Source organism: Zonotrichia albicollis, chromosome 17 (genome assembly GCF_047830755.1).
Source record: "Zonotrichia albicollis isolate bZonAlb1 chromosome 17, bZonAlb1.hap1, whole genome shotgun sequence".
Taxonomy (NCBI): domain Eukaryota; kingdom Metazoa; phylum Chordata; class Aves; order Passeriformes; family Passerellidae; genus Zonotrichia; species Zonotrichia albicollis.
The window spans coordinates 9,909,168-9,926,671 of NC_133835.1; the positions used below are offsets into that span (position 1 = coordinate 9,909,168).

At 45.0% G+C, this 17,504-nt stretch overlaps 1 protein-coding gene across 19 annotated transcripts in view; it reads left to right on the top strand.

Annotated features, from left to right (window-relative positions):
- The window catches only part of KCNQ2 (potassium voltage-gated channel subfamily Q member 2), a 74,644-nt gene extending 63,887 nt beyond the window's left edge, over window positions 1-10,757 (top strand). For all 19 annotated transcript variants that reach the window (XM_026794762.2, XM_026794764.2, XM_074553655.1 and 16 more), the window contains one exon: window positions 183-10,757. In XM_026794762.2, the coding sequence (XP_026650563.1) occupies window positions 183-890 (708 nt within the window). In that variant the 3' untranslated portion in view covers window positions 891-10,757. The remainder of the gene's footprint in view (window positions 1-182) is intronic.
- Window positions 10,758-17,504: the final 6,747 nt, after the last annotated feature.

Consider the following 17,504-nt stretch of genomic DNA (forward strand, 5'->3'; position numbering starts at 1 on the left):
ATTAAACCCTTCAGAACAGGACAATTAAATACTCTAAAAGTTTGAGATGCTGTGGGTCAGTGTAGACAGAGGTGATCTATGAAGCCCAGTCCCACACTTGTGCCTCCATGGAAGTTGCCCATACTCAGGATGTTAATGTGCCTCAGCTTGCACACAGTGCTGGAACTGTGGTGTTTTTGCAGGTTCAGTCCATGGAGAAGAAGCTGGACTTCCTGGTGAACATCTACATGCAGCGGATGGGCATCCCACCAACGGAGACAGAGGCTTACTTTGGGTCCAAAGAACCAGACCCGGCCCCTCCCTACCACAGCCCCGAAGACAGCCGGGAGCACATCGACAAGAATGGCTGCATCATCAAGATCATCAGGTCCACCAGCTCCATGGGTCAGAAGAACTTCTCCGCCCCACCAGCCCCGAGCAATGCCTGCCCGCCCTCCACATCGTGCCAGCGGCAGAGCCACGGCTCCTCTCCCATCGGGGACCCCGGCTCGCTGGTCCGGATCCCGCCTCCGCCCTCCCACGAGCGCTCCCTGTCCGCCTACAGTGGCGGGCACCGGGCAAGCAGCGCGGAGTACCTGAGGAACGAAGACATTACAACCAAACACCACGAGAGTGCCATGAGAGACAGCGACACGTCCATCTCCATCCCCTCGGTGGACCACGAGGAACTGGAGCGCTCTTTCAGCGGCTTTAGCATCTCCCAGTCCAAAGAGAATTTGGACATCCTTAACAACGGTTGCTATGCAGCCGTGGCCAAAATCAGACCCTACATTGCGGAAGGGGAGTCAGACACCGACTCTGACCTCTGCACGCCCTGTGGTCCCCCCCCGAGGTCGGCCACGGGCGAGGGACCCTTCAGTGACATGGGCTGGTCAACCCCCCGGCAGTGAAGCCTCCCTGCAGCCGCCGCGCCGCGTCCCAGCGCTGGCAGCTGCCCGCTCCAGCTGCCCACGAGTCGAACTTCTCAAGGAGATTGACAGCTAAGGTTTTCCTCTTCCTAGGACACCCTTAGCTGCCAGATACTTTCTTGCAGCTTACTCTGGGGGGGACAAGCAGGTCCGAGCCTGCACTTGTGGAAGAGGTCACGGTGACAAGCGAACTGGAGCCGTGAAGTCCAGATTTCTTTCATACTCTCTTTCTAAGATCATTAGGTGAAACTTCCATGGCGCAGAGTAGGCAATTTGCATTTCTTGGGAATCTTCAGAAGCGCAGGGCAGGAATAAATCACCCAGCCAGGGCTTTTGTAGATCATTTTAACTGGTGGCTGACAAGTGTTAAGTGGGAATTGATATGTCATGGCAGGAGCTGATTGCACCTTTAGGTGTTTTGGAGTCACAGACAGAATACGTGTCTGTTCCTGGCTTAGATTTCAGGGCATGTGTAATAGTGAGGGGTTGTTACTCCGTGGTTCCTCATTAGCTGTCAGGAAGGTGACATAATTTCAATATAATACATGGAAAATCCCTGGAGGAGAGGAATGCTGGCTGGGATATTTCCACGAGCAGCAGACGTGGCCTTAAGTGGGACTTGCTGGGGTACTGCTCTGAACCACAGCAATTTGGAAATGATCCCATCTTGGGAAAAACTCAGAAAATATGAGCTTGAGTGCAAGAAGAGGGACAATCCAGAGGGCAGAAAAATGAGACAGAGAAGGAGGACGAGACACTGTGGGGATGGAATTTTATATTTTTAACCATGTATTATATTTAATTATCTCTCCTTCTGCTGACAAGGGACTTGGGGGTGTTTTGAAAGCAAAGACGAACAAAAGGCAACCTCTGGAGGGCTGCCATGATCCCAAGCCAGCAGAGCTGTTGGGGAGGCACAGCCACCAGGCTAAGGGAGAGGGTGGACATGCAGGATGCTGTGGTCCCTGCCTTGCTGTGAGTGAAGTGCTGAGCTCCATCCTCTGGAAGCCCTGTTGGTCAGAGTGGGCACTTTTCTTACGGTTTGCATCGTGCCTGAACACTTTTTTGCACACACTATGCCCGTGAAAATCTTTCCTTTCTTCTTCTGCCCTGCCAAGAGTCTCACCCCCCCATTTTTGGGACATCCTTTGGTTTGTTTGGATCCCTCAAGCTGAGTTAAGAGGCTCTGCTTTCTTTCTTTCTTCATGGTCTTTCAGAAGCCTCTTGCCCGTGCTTGCCTGCAAGTTGTGCCAATCCCAGTCTGCTCCATTTCGTTGTGGAAGCACTTCCTTTTGGAAAGGTCATTCATTACCAGGAACCTCAGCTGCTCCTTCAGCTGGGGGAAGGCAAGGGGAAAAGTGATGCTCCAAGTTTCTTTTGGGACCAAAACAAAGCCACAAAGTGATCCTTTAAATGGATAAGTTGGTAGGAGTTTTTATTTGCAAGGACGTGGGTCAGGAGAAGTTTGGTTTGGGATGTGTTTCCAGGGCTGGGACACCATGGCTGGCACTGTGCCTCTGAGCCTTGCTGGGCATCCACAGCCCAAATCCCACACGTGTTTTCTGCTGTGATTTCAAGCCCTGTCTTTCCACATTTTCCCTGTGTCATATCAAGAGCCTGTTAAGGCTATTTAGGTGACAACTTCATTTCTGTGTGGCCTTTGGGAGGTTGGACATTGATTTGCTTGGGGTGAAGGGAGACTCACAGCCTTTTTCTCTCCTCCTGTTTGCTTGACCAAACACAGCAACCAGGGGAGACCCAGGATAATTTTGGCCTTAGGGAAGATGTGGGTGAAGTCTGACAACTTGCAGACAGGAAATAAAACCATTATTTTGCTAGTGCCCAGGGCCAGCACACAGGTCTTATCATGGAATGAGGAAGGGGGAAGTATCTTCACAACTTTTCCTGCTGTTTTTCACCATTCAGGAGGGGAAAACCTTGTTCTTAGGGAGAAACTGGGCTTCCAGCTATGCTAGTTCCTTTCTTTCCCCTCTTGAACCATGTTTTTGTTAACTTCTGCAGTTTTCCCCTCTCTGTTTGTGCTCCAAAACTCCTCCTGGCTCCAGATTCCTTTGTGCAGAGTTAACGCAGCGATGCCCTTGACTTCCACACAGTGACAACTTTAAATGCCAAACGGCTGTAAATTGTGCAGATTTGCCTCTGGTGTATTCCAAAATGAGATCCTTTCTGCTAGAACAAGAAGTGTCAGCAGGTCCTAAATCAAATGTGTGGCCTGGGCTTTCTACCCACCACAAGAATGGAAATTGCTTTTGGTGAGGCAAAAATCGACATTGTTCCAGCCAGCTGCTCACTGCAGATTTTGTCCAAGTCAGAGATAAAAAAGATTTATTCTCTTATTTGTTTGCAATTACTTTTCAAGGCCTGCTAGAAATTTGGAACAGAGGCTGTGATATAGAGGCAGGAATGCCAGATGAGGATGAGGATGAGGATGAGGATGAGGATGAGGATGAGGATGAGGATGAGGATGAGGATGAGGATGAGGATGATGCCATGCAGTCCTAATGCAGCACAGGTACATGACTGGTCTTCAGTAAGAGAATCACAGAATCATTAATTCACAGAATCACAATAGTTTGGGTGGAAAGGGACCTTAAAGCTCATCTTCAGGGGTTGCATAGGAAAATTTGAGTTTTTCCTCTTCAACTTCCTGCACTGGACTCTATAAAGATCTTTTGACTGCTGTCTTGAAAAATTGTTGGATTTGTCCCATAATCAGTGATTGCAAAAAACTAATTTTATACACTTTCCCAAAGAAATTTTCTTTGAAGGTATGAGAAGTATTTTTCTGTAGCGTCCTATCGAAGAAATTCTTACACACCTCCATGCACAACCATGCCATCATTTCTCATTCATCCAGGTAAAACCCTATGGATTTTGGGGTTAATTTACACTGGAATTAGCTACAAATAACACTCATAATTTCCATGAAATTATTTAAGACTGCATAAACAATGACAGGTCCTGCTTGTTGCTTATTGACATAAATAATTTCATTATTCCCCTAAATCACAGTCCAGTACTCTGTGAAAAGTCTTCCCTTCTAATCACTCAGCTCCCCCATGTCTGTACCACACATTCCTGGTGGCAGCCTCCTGCAAGAACCACCAGACTGCAAGAAAATAAATCAGTTTTGGGTTGCTGATAAGGCAGTCCTGATGACAAAGACCTTTAAAAGGCTGGGCAGGCAAACTTTGTTCCTCTGCTGAGCCTCTCTTGGGCTACTCTTTGCTTCCCTCTTCCTCCCAAATCTTACTCTGTATTTTTTGGAGGACAGAAACAAGTTCTAGGCAATGCCAAGTATGGACGGATGAGTCCAGAGAGAGCTGAAGATGTGAAAGCCAAATTTCCAGCAGACCATCCTGAACTGCTCCATGGCTGCTCATGGCCACACTGGGCTCTGTGCCCAATTCTGGTTCCAGGTGTGTCTGTGCTGAATGTGAAGCCATGACCTTGGACCACAGCCTGAGCTCTGGTCTCCAAAACATTTCTGTTTTGTTTTTTTTTTTTTTTCCCCATAATCTGGGTCTAGGTCTGGAAAGAAATCCTGCAATTGGCCCACCCATGGGATGGAGCAATGCCTGGGGCTGGGACATGAAGTTTTTTGGTCCTTCAGGTCCAAGTGTGAGCTGAGGTGGTCTGAGGAGTTCTCTGAACAGGAGATGTGGCTGGAGATGTTGCAAGGTGGCCTTTCATAATGTGACCCCAAGATAGAGGAACAGCCATAAGTCAAATTTCCCAATATTTGGGAAGGGACTTTAATGTTACTCAAATGCAGATTTTGTATGTGAATTTCCTTGTTGACCCATTTTCTTAACAGCAATTTTTAAAGCAAAAAATGTCAAGGAGCTTACCAAAACCAAACCTCTCACCCAGCTCAGAAAGCCATTCTATTTCTTTAGACAGACTATGTGACAGATCAGATTTTCTAAAATTTGCATTTTGTTTCAAATGCTGCTTAAGAGGTCCAAATAAATTTTGCAGGGTCATTGCTATTTATGGATAAATAGGTATATTTTTACATTTTTATTGATTTTTAAAATTTTAAATTATGTGAATTTTTAGAAAAAGTTTGTATAATCTACCTGAGAAGCCAGAGCATCGCCTCAGATACAAATGCTCCCCTTGCAGATAATTGCCCAAGAGAAAAGAGAAACACCTTCACTCATACTTTTCCCAAGAGGAAGCCACTGGAAACCTCATTTTCCTGATATTCTCAGACCACCATGGTCACAGCAACATTATTGTTAAGACTAAAATTTAAGTATTAAAAGAGAAACTGAAATTCCTAATTTACCCAAAGTTGTCCCATACAAAGAACCCTTAGCCGTGAATATTTTATTGGGAATGTTAAAAAGCCCAGGAGCAGGATAAGGATTTCTGTTTCTCCATCATGTGAACGCTCAGGCTGAGTGAACCCTGAGCCTCCAATTTTTTAATCCCAACCCACAGCTGCACTTCCACATCCTCTCCATCCTCTCTCCATCGCAGGTCAGCCTCTTCTGTTCTCATCAGCTTCCTTTTCCTGAGCCACAAACAAGGAAATCAGATACAAAAGCTCCTTCAGCTGCAGGTAGCATTGAGGAGAAGGCTGTGGGGAGGGCTGAGGGCAGCAGCCCCTCCGAGCCCTGCAGGGTCACTGCTGCTCAGAGGTGTAAAAGCAAACCCTTGCTTTTAGCACACAAACACCCCGACTTTTCTGCCTCACGGAGCAGAACCTGCTCCGTGCAGGGGTGTGGGTTCACTGGTTTTTTTTAACAATAACAATAGGGTGGGTTTTTAATAATAAGGATAATAATACTGCATAGGAATCTTCTTTAGTATATCTTAGTGTTTGATGCCCCAGTGACACAATACTGCTTGCCTTACCTTAGTGTCTAGTGGGAGAGGGGTCACACACACCTTTTGATACACTATTAATCACGCTTGGAATTTAGGTAGCAGCAGGAACCTTTTTAACTTATGAATGTGCTTTCTGGACTATCTCACTGACTGTACTCTCAATTTTTGCCTGCTACTGCATGCAGCCTGAGATGAGTAGACAGCAATATGCTCCAGCTGTATCTGCACTCCCAGATTGCTGTAGTACCTGACAAGGTAAACATTGCCAAAAGCATCACCCTGGGGAGAGGCTGTGCTCCCAGGGAGCCACCTCGCAGGGTGCTGCGGTGCTTCTGTAGGTAACACTGATATACCAAGTGTCTTTCATGCTGCAACTGGTCATCACCCCATCCCTCTGATACAGCATGCACAGACTCCATTTCTACTGCTTGTGACTACGGGGTAAAAAAAACCAAACATGTTTGTACCTGTGGTTCCTTCAAATGTGTAAATGGGGAGGAGAAAATACGAGTTATATTGGCTGTGTGTCACAACCTCCTTTCCATCTGGATGCCTCTGAAAAGGAGCATCCCAGATAGCCCTTGCTGGAGGTTTGGAGGAGCAGGCAGTGCCAAGGATGGAGGCCTGGTCTTCATTTCAAAGATGCCATTTGAACCCACATGTGTGGGAGCTGCCATATGTCTGATTTAATTCCCATAGCATCCTCTCACCTGCATCCAGCCCTGGGGTGCTTTTGTGCCTGCAGCACAGCCCAAGGTGCAGGGGAGAAGGTGGCTTCCAAACCTTGGAAACCACTCTTTGGGAATTCCACCCACCCTTCCCTACAGCCTTGGTGGTCTCAGACACCCTGGAACTGTGCCATAACCATTCCTCATGGAAGCATCTCTCACTCTCCTTACAGAGTTGCACTGAGCTACATTTTCATCTCCATGAACATTTTGCCAGTGTTCTTTCCACTGCAATACCAGGCTGCCATGGGGCCTTCAGGGTTTGCCCATCTTGCTGGTGTTTGCAGTCTCTTGTATCTCTCGGCACTGCTGCTATGACCGAGTTTGACCCCATATCCTCCCCTTCCCTGCCCAGACTATTTACCAGGGAAGCTGTAATGCCAGAACTCTGCTCTGAGACTTGGCCTGGCATCACCAGGCAGCACCAGGTGCACCAGAGAACCTTTGTGTTTTGTTAGCATGACAGTTTTGCTTTGCTTTTTATTGGCAATTTATTTGCTTCCTCATTGAGCCACCATGGCCTCAACACATCCCTGGTTTGTTCTGCTGGAGCTTTTCCATACAGGGATGGGGTCTGTGCTGTCTCTCTGTGCCCTCTGAGGGTTTGTCCTCGTGGCTTTAGCTGATTAAAGTGAAACAGGGATGAGGTCTGGCTCAGGTTTTCTTGTCCAGGTGAACATGTCTGAGCTCACAGGCTCTACCAGTGGAGATGTTTTTGCTCCCTGAAGCCAGAGCTGTTTTCAAGACCCTTGTGCACTTTGGCAACCCACAGATGTGGCTGTGCATGCCAGGCTCCATCTCGGTAATGGGGAGAGCTGGAAAGCAGCTGGTCCAAGCTGTGCTGTTTCCAAAGCTGCCAATGAACCTGGAAGCACTTTGCCCTCTCCTAATTCCTGTAAATACAGCTGCAGGTGGATTGTTCAAGCAGCATCTGTTTGCCTGGTTCTGAGAAACCACAAGGCTTTCCAAAGCTCAGTGCCAAGCCCAGGCTGGATTTCACCTGCAGCTATGCCTATAATTTTAGGGCAGGGTTAATGATTTCAGGTAGAAGCCATGCCAGAGCCTCCAGTTCGGATGGTTCTGACCCCAAAACAAGGCTGAATGTCACACTGCCAGCAAAGCCTCTGCTGGAATTTCAGCTCCATTTGACAGTGATGACTGTGGATGTGGAGAGATGCTCTTTTCTTCCCACTCCACACAAGAAAAGCTCAGCACAAGCCTTGCAAGCCACAATGGGAAAATACCTCTTCATTTTAACATGGGCACCTCCCTTTAAAGCAGAAAGAGCATTTCACAGTAATTGCTTAAACTTGACCAACACAGTGGCCATGATCCAGTGTTTTCCGTATGCAGTGATGCTCATGAAGAGGATTGATCACAGGTGTGGATGTGGTTCTTTATCCTCTCCACAGACACCACGTTCAGCCTTGCTGAGAACATGAGGACAAGTCAAGGCTGGTGACAGGTCTCCTCTGTCCTGCCTGCTTATCCAGCATCTTCCCTGGAGCTGGAGTCTCCCCATGCTCCTGTCAGCAGACACGATGGAGACGTTTCTTTGTTGGTTACTCTTCCCTCCCTCCAAAACCCTAAAATTTGACATTTCTTCACTTTTTCTCAAAAAATTCACGCACAGTGTAGAGTACCTGAGACTTTCAGGAACACCAAGGCAAAACAAGATATAGCTGATAAATGAGAGAGATTTTGTTATTTTAAATTAAGAGCAGGTTTTAAACATAGCTGCAGTTGCTGCGTGGTGTATCAAATGCTTTAGGAGATTCAAGAAATTATTCTTATAAATGTTTTATTCTTTTATCAGTAATTCATATAGGTGGGTGCCACTGTTCTTATACAGCAACAACACTCCACACACTAAAACAATATTCCTGTTTCTCCAATATAGACACTGTATTTATGAAATTTATCTTGCTTGGTGTCACTTTGGCACATTATCCACATGTACTGCACACAGATTGCACATTACATGCCATGTGCTGATAGGTATCTTTACATGTAATCAACCTATGTGCATTGAACAGACACCAAAGTGTCACCTGCCTGGTTTGTGATGTGACTCAACATAACTGGGAAAAGGGAAAAAAATGAACATCCTGTTTTGTTAAGAAATTCACTGCATTTGAATGCTTCTTTAAACAGATTTTATCAGGAAGCTAAAATATGAGATTGCCTCTGTGATGTTAATTAAAAAATACCTGAACAAAATGAACACACACAGCCCATAAATACTTAACAGCTACTGTATTCCTATGTATTCTTCATTGCTATTCATCTGAATTGTAAATTCTGTACAGATTGAATGAAGCTCACAGTTTATCTTTGTCATAACCTGCAGGATAAAAGGACAACACAACTTTGGCTGCAGAAACGTGTGCATGTGGTTTGAGTACATGCACCACGTGTGGCTGTGTGTGCATGTGGGTATGAACACGTGTGCACATGTGTTCTTTATCAAAACAGACAAAGCTGCATCTGAGATGCACAAGGGGAAGAAAAGTTCTGTTTTGGAGGTGAGACAGTGGGTAAAATAAAACCAAATTACCTTTTCAATAATTTGTCTCAGTCAAAAAGGAAGATTTGCAGAGGGGATTGGTGTGTGACTGCCACCCCAAGGAGAAACCCCACTGCTGAAGGCAGCACAGCCCATGCAGCAGAGCGATGCAGTTCTTTGAGTGATAATTTCTTTTTTGGCTTCCTTCCAAACAAACAAATATGAGTGGCCACTGCCAACTTCAAGTCCAAAAAGCCCATTCCTAAGATGTGTGGCCAAGCAGTTGTCCTGTGCCTTTGGAGATCCAAGGGCAAAGTCTTTTCGTGCTGTGCCAGGGTGTCCCACGGCAGTGGCGCTTGGCTGAGGGCAGTGCCAGGGTCTCCCACAAACCTACTGCCCAGGCAGAGGATCCCAGCGCCCCATGGGTCTTACCTTTGCCTATATTTAAAAAGCCCTTAGGTAAGACATTATTAAGAAAAGAAACATTAAAAGCCCATCTTTGATCTTAGAGTTATGGAAGAAAGGACCATGTTATAACCAATAAATCTGATTTTCCAAGCAGGTCAGCCCACAGATTTCAATAGCCCCTATACAGAGATTTCACCAGCCTCAGCAAATGAATCATCCTCTAGGACTGAACTTTGCCAATATTTTCACAGATACAAGATTCATATTGGGTAGGGCTTACCCTTCAGTGTTTAATCTAAATAAACAAAGGCATGAAGAGGAAACTTTTCTGGTTTAATACTGCTGGATGCCTTGAATAAATAGTAATCAAATTTTTGCATTGGCCTGAAATTCATCTCTGGGTCCAAAGTTCTCAGCTGTAAGAGCTGCTTCAGCCCTGAACAGGTTACTGAGCAAAGAGTACACCATTTCTGGAGAGTGTTGCCGCTTCCCTGAGATACCTTGACACTCCCATGGTTTATTACAGCACCTGGCTCATTTGGCCTTACCTGGGCTAAAAATGGTTGACGTTTTTGTCCTGACAGTGAGAGCTGAGAGGTGAATTTCCCAGCGAGAGGAGCGCGGGGCCACACGCCTGCGAATCCCACGCGGGAAAAGCGCCGGGGCTGGGCTGAGCCGGCAAGTTTGGTTGTCCTTTAGAAAGCAAAGACAGCTGCTGCTTTGCTTCCTTTCATTTGCTCTGTTGCCTTGGCTTTCTTGCACTTTCGTTTCATCTCCAAAGAATCTCTCATAATGCCTTTGGTACTTATGTACAATTTGAAAACATTTTGTATGTATGGAATGAGACACACTTTTCTCTTGTAAAATAGCAATCGGATTTTCTTTTCTCTCTTTTTTTTTTATTTTCTTTTTTTTTTTCTGTTGGTGAATGTGTAATTTCCTCTGTACATTTCAATCATGACTTTGTGCAATGTACATTTTATAGGGACAGGTGCCAAGGGAAGGACCTGTGGTTTTTCTAAGGGACTGGCTAGAAGCTGACAGACAGTCATACATGGTTTTACATGAGCACCGTGGAAAAGCAACATAGCCCAGACTTTTACACTGAAGCACTGAGTGTGGGTCAGCTTGTACCTTCACAGGAATGACTGTGGCAGCTGCAAAACTCTTTCTGTGTGGTGTGAAAACCAACAGCGACGGTTGCAACTGGAAGGGAAATGGAGGAAAATTAAATAATCACAATCATTAATTTAAGCCTCGAAGCATCAGAATGGAAAATTTGCATTCAGTAAAAATACCAGAGATTTAACCTTCATGAGATGAAATACACATTTATTTTTCTTTGCACTTCTTCTGCTCTCTTTGTTTCTTTATTTGTGGGGATTTCTTGGTACTTTGGGGATGTATATAATGGCTGATGAAGAGAAGATAAATGGGGCCCTGACTTCCTGACATTAAACCTCCACACAGTTTCATTTCCAATGTTAGAATATATTTTTCTTTCTCGTGTATAAAATCACGCTCATAAATCTCAGATGCCCTTAGTTACAAGGACACTGCCCTTCAGAGTCCTTGAACAATATTGACTCTCTTAAGGTTCAACATCAACCACATCCTGACAGATAGAAGATGATTACTGACGCCTTTCACCCCCGTGCCAACTCCTTATCACCCTGCTAAAAATGGAGGTTGGTGTCATTGAGGTTCAGAGCCAAGAAATGGCACTGGCAAGGGAGGTACCCATGAGTTACTTTGCTTACCAGGCATCAGCTCTAAATCAAAAAAGTTGGATTTTGGAGCACTGTCTAGGAGTGAAGTGGATTGAATGACAGCATTTCCTGTAGTGATCTTGGCTGAAAAAACAGCAGTTCCATTTTGTAAGTAAAAAGAAAAAAGTAAAATCCCTTCCTCCATGCTGATATTTTTTCCCAGAATGATGCAGCATGAGAATCTGGATGATCCAGGCCTGGGTTTTAGGAAGCCTGCCAGTCATCTGGGCAAGGCAGTGACAGAGGCTTGGCAGAATGAACAGCGTGCCCAGGCACAGCAGCCCCTGCTTGTGCCAGAGCCCTTGGCTGGAAGCCCTCAGCAGCTCCATCCTCCCCAGAGCTATTAGAGAATTCCAGGTGTGAGCATTTCCCAATGGATACAGCACTCTGAGCGGGCTTCAACAGCATCACTATATTTTATCTCATTAGGTTTCACACCAGCGAGAAAAACAGGAAAATTCTCAGCTTGCTGAGGCACATTCCCCAGTTGTCTGCACAGGATTATGAGCTGCATCCAAACACTGTCCTGCTGCATCCCACAGGGATGCTGGAGGAGCCAGACGTGGCACCTGCTGTGCCAGAGCAGAGCTGCCAAGCAGACCTGCAGCCTTTTCTCACATTTGCCAAGCCAAGAGGGGAGACCAGCAGGAGGAGGCATTGCTTTTCCTCGAGTATTGGCCTCTGGAAAAATCAGGAAGGCCCTTTCCCTGCAGCAGAAATAAATATTGAAGTCTTAGGAAAAAAATTATGATAGAAATTACTTATATCCCTTAGGAGAGCAGTTGCTATCATAGGAACACATCTACCTGTCTCCTCACCAATAGAGCTCCTCAAGGGAAACTGATTTTTACTCAAACTATTTGCCCTCAGTGTTGTTCAGCTCTTGGCCCATCAGGATGCTGGGAGCTGGGCCCCAGGGAGCTGTGACAGCAACCTTCAGTAACTCAGCAATGATTCCCTGCAACTTCACAGCCCCCTGACTCTAAATAAATCTCAAAACTTGAGTAAAAGCGGTTTTTCCAAATTAACAGTTATTTGGAATTGTATATGCAATGAGAGAGTCTGAAGTTCTGCAGGATAAACTCATTGCCAAAAACTCTGCTGTGCTCTGCTCCTAAGCAGAATCCCAGTCTGGGTATTTTTTTTTTTTTTTTTTGCCTTGTTTGCTGATTAATTAAACCATTTACTCTCCTTGAAAATTAAAGGAACATTTCTTCCTTATTCACTGGAGCAGAGTAAGCCGGTGTTGCAAGATTAAGAAGCAGTTTGTAAAACCTCAGTCCTATTTTTGGGCACTGAGTTTAAAACACCCAAAGCTGACACTTCTCAGTCCAAGGTGAAAAAAAGCCAACCCCAACTTTTGATTCTGATAAAACCTGACTCCAGCATTTTGATTTCAGGCTCAGGGTGGGCAGAAACCTTTTTCCTTTAGGAAGCTGTGCAATAACTCAGAGGCAGAATGGTGAATGAAATCTCTCTGATCCATTAAATGCTACTCCAGCTCTGCTCTGGGGTATAATTTACCCTTATTACTTTCTTGGCAGCTGTTTCCTGTTTCCTGATGGAACCCTGTTTCCATCAATAGTAATTTAATGGTGGTTTTGGGCATAAAGTGTCTTTCTGGAAAGAGAAACCATTTTCAACCAGGTGGTCACTCTCTTTATATAAGGAAGTTAATAATACATTGTTAAAGAGAAAGGCAGACAGAAATTGAAGTGGAAGGAAAAGGGAATGGGACACACTTTAAAGGATTATGTAATTTGGCATTAATAAAGGATTCAGTGAATAATGGAACATGAGACTTTTCATACAAAACTCATGAGCAAATATTTTATTTTGCCCTTGAAGGACTGTTAGCATGAGACAAGTCAGAGATGAAGGAGGAGGTTTTGGACACACCTAAAAAGCTGATAAGATTGCTCTTTACACCATGGCTGTTAAATAAAACAAACAACTGTCCCCGAGCTCCTCTTTCCACTTTGGATTTCAGAGATTTCTCAGCTTCAGTTGAGCCAGTCCCAGACATTCCCCCATCACCAGACCTATAAATTACACATTTCCCAATGATTTATTGAACAAATGTTCTAAGAGGCAGTGACACAATTTATCTCTCCAACTTTCTAGTACCAAAATTAGTGGAAATCCTTGCTGTTTCTTTTTCTCCCTCTCGCTGGTCAGCACTGGTGTGAGGTTTTTGTTATACTGGCACATCTTTCATTTTTGTAGCTTTCTGTTCCATTCCTTTTTGACCACAAAAGCAGTGCATGGGCCTGGGACTGCTTCTCCAAACTAAATAAAAATCACAAACTAAATAAAAACCACAGTTCCTGTGCCTTTTCAGGTCCTGATTTCATTTTAAAGAGTAAATGCTAAAATATTCTTTAATAGAGTTAACCTTTTTAACCTTTAATAAAGTTGACCTTTTCAGTTGACTCAGCTGAGGCTTTTACTGAAATCAGAGTATGAAGAAGCCAATGGATATAAACCAATGAAAAAGCCAATGAACACTTTTAATTGAGTGGTTAAACAAACAGCAGCAAGGCACAACAGATGAACTGGGAGAGCTGGTGGAATCCCATCTGCTCCTTCTCAGTGGAGCATCATTAGGGCAGGTACTGGAGTGGCTCAAAGCTGAAATTTCCCCTCCAGCCCATCCTGCAGAAAAGCTGGAGCTCTTTCCCGGGGGAGGGAGGTGAGCTGGACCCTAGAGGGCAGAAGGAGCTTGCTGCTGAGCTGGAAACCTCCTGCAGCTGCTCAGCATCCCCTCAGTGGAGCATCCTCATTCCCTCCCTGCTCCAGCTGCGCTCCTGGCTCCTGCAGAGCCCAGGAACCTCATTCCTGCTGCTGATTACAGCCAGGCACCAACTCCACAAACACACTGAGGGCTTCCAGGGAAGCATCACAACCCCTTGGAGCTGCTTTTCTGGGGAGAAGCAGGAGAGTGCTCCTGGAATTGTACACACACACAGGCAGTGCCCCAGCCCACCTCGGCAGCTCAAAGCATCTGGATTTCATTTCTCCTAAATAAGGGAAGAAAGCAGACAAAGTTGGGGTCTTCCCTGATTTAACAAGTCTCCCTTAGGATGTCTCACCCTTGTTTTTTTGTAGAGTGAAAACAGCACTGTTGGCAGAAATAAAGGCATTCAGTGAAACTGGGTCCCTAAATGGGGCAAAACATGTTTGCTTGTAAGGAGTGGGGTGCTCTGTGAAGTGGGAAAAGCTACTGTGTGGGAAGAAGCAGAGACAGGAATATTAATGTTTCCTGGCCTCCTGCCCTTTAAGCTAAGGATGGGAGGAGAAGAAACATTATTTAGGTTTTATTACATGATTTATTGATAGCATAGAATATATTATTTATTCAAGGCTTCCTTCTCATCTGAGGTCTGCAGGCTTTTTGTTCATCCTGGCAGGAAGGGCTGGGGTGGGCGGAGATCCTGTCTTGTTTTCCCCATCTCAGCCACATCCCTGCGAGTATTTCCATGGTAAAAGAAGGAATTTTGATTAAAGTCCTGTGAAAAAGCAGCGTGGTTGGTGTGCCAGGCTGTGCAGCCACGAGCCTTTCCCCAGCAGAGGGTGCAGGAGCTTTATTTCCAGAGTGGTGTTTAATCCTTGCATGTTTAATTGGAGCTGCAGTTTAATTTGTTAATGCAGTGTGGGTAAGCTGACCCTGAGTTCTTTCACCAGCTTTGTGTCCTGCAGATTACACAGACTGTGCTCACCTCATCCAAACTCACAGTTTGTCCTGTGAGAAGGGAAGGAGCTCCCACATGGGTTGTGTGTTTCAGCTGCACTATTTCTCCCCATCCTGCACAATTGCAGCTGTCCTGTGCAGCAGAGCTATTTAGCTAATGCACCCAGGGTTCTTGGAAGATGTATGGCCCTTTGTAAAGCCCTGCTATGATTGCTCTGCATTACTCATAAAAGGCAAAGGTGCAATTCGTCTTCCACCACAGCCTTTGGGACCAGCTGAAGAGCTGATTTACTTCATCCTTTCCTAATGAGGAGAGGGTTGGGAGGCTGAAGCTGGTCTTTGGAGGAGATGCTCTGTGATGGATATTGATAGGGAGGGTGTTCAATAGAGAAATGGGGTGGCTGAGGGAGGAATGAAGGCAGAATAAAGGTCTGAAAATCAAATTTCTGCAGCTATGAAGTGGGTGACGTGGTGTTACACAAAATGCAGAAAAAGCTGCTTTCATGGGCTGCAGTTTAGGAAATGTGGGATAAACACCACTGGTTCTGCAGAAGTATGAGCCTTTCAGGAATCCCATTTCCCCACAGCATCCCAAAATGTTTGACAGAGCAACCTGTGCACTCACATGGAGGTTTGGGACACACAGGGACAGGGTAAAGGCTCCTGCTGCTGTCCAGTGGCTGAGGATTAGCTCGGAGGAGGCGCCAAAAAACCAATATCACCAACCAGCATTTGAGAATATTATCTGCCACATTATGGGGCTGTGTAGGAGTAAATCTTAAATAGGCTTTTCACCACATTGCCTGAAAAATGGGAATTTTGATCAAAGTCATTGAGTCTCAAAGCTGCACTTCAATCATCCCAGGTGAATGTGGACCTGGAAAAACAAAAAAGCAAGCAAGGAACTTTTCAATTCCTTTAATTTACAAGATTTCCAATACCCAGGAACCACCAGTACCAATGGATGGGATGAAAGCTCAGTCCTGTGCTGTGAAAACAGACAATTCCTTTAAACTGTCAGTGCATGGATGTGCCAGGTGCTGATCTTTATTCAGCATTCACCCTCTTGTTGTACAAAGAAGAAATGAGAGTCACTGAAAGGAAGGATCCAGCTGAAGAATGAAAGAGAAGCCAACCTTGGCTGGCAATGATAAATCCTGCTCCTTAATACAGCACTGCTGCAGAGCCTCTTGTTCCTGCCCTGCTTCCAAGCAGAAAGGGTTTGATTCCCAAAGCCTGTTTTCTCCTTCAGTCTTCACAGATATTGATCTGTATGAAAATGGATTTTAGAAGAAGGAGGGAGAAAACAGCCGCATGACCTCCACACTTTTTCAGCAGTCAGAGTCACTTGAAAAATATCTCTTGATTATAGCCTGGCAATTTTCTCAGGCTGGGCAGCTGATGTAGGCAGGAGAGTGCCACAGGCAGCAGAATTTGCCTCTGTACTCTTAACAAAGATTTATTCCAGTGGGGATTTTGTCCGATTCAGCCCATTTGAAGCAGACTCCAGGTAAGTGGTTTTGTGAACACTGTTCTCTTTTTCTCGCTGCTGGTCAATGGGTGCAGCCCCACCAGAGCTGTTTGTATTTATGAGAGAGCTGGTGAGGGCTTCATCACCCCCACCCAGATGTGCTCCTCTCATCCACACCCCATGGGATTTCCAGTGTGAAAAACTCCAATCACTTGTTTTTAAAATTTTAAAAGTTTAATATTTATAAAATGGTTATAAAAATAGCAATAGTAATACAATTAGAGTAATAATAATTTGGGCAATTTGAATTAGGACAATATGAGACAATAGAGACAAAGAGTTATGGACAGTCCAGGTACCTTTTCAGCACGAGCCCTAAAAAGGACACTCATTAACAGAGGATTAATCCTTAAAAGCAATAGCTTGTTGCATATTCATACACTTCATACATGATACATAAATTCCATTCAAACATAGGATTCTGTCTGGTCATCCTCAACTTCTTCCTCCAATCCTAACAGCGCCTTCGAGGCGGGAAGAAGTTAATTTCTTCTGATAAGAGGGTGATAAACTCTTTTTCTCTGAAAGATTCAGGTGTCCTGTGGCTGCTATTTCACTGCAAGTCCTTTCTTTAAAAAAAGTATCCTACATAGCATAGTTTGTATTTTAACAATTTTTATAACCTAAAACTATATTTAACACAGTACTTAAGGGAATTAATACAGCATTACTTTCTAACACAACACATATAATATTCATTTTAATATTTGCAAAAAGCCAATCATAAAATACATGGATTTTTCACACTAGCACCCTTCCCAGGAGGCACACATCTGGGCTCCAGTGTCACATGGGACTTGTGGATGCTTCCAAGCACTGCTCACATCCCCTAATAAACCACACACATCCTTCTTGGGCACTGGGGCCTGCAGGGAATCACAGCACAAGGGCAGGGACTGGAACTTCAGTGGCCATGACTGAGCATAAACAGAGTTTTGGATTCCTACAGTGAAGGCATCTGATAAAGCCAGACCCTACTGAAGGCAGCACACAGAGCTTTGATCAATTCTTTTTCCAAGAATTTTGGAAAAAGTCTTAAAACTTTTCTGTTGGTGGATGTTGTATTAGTATGAGGTCAGGGAAATTTCCAGGATTCTCATAGA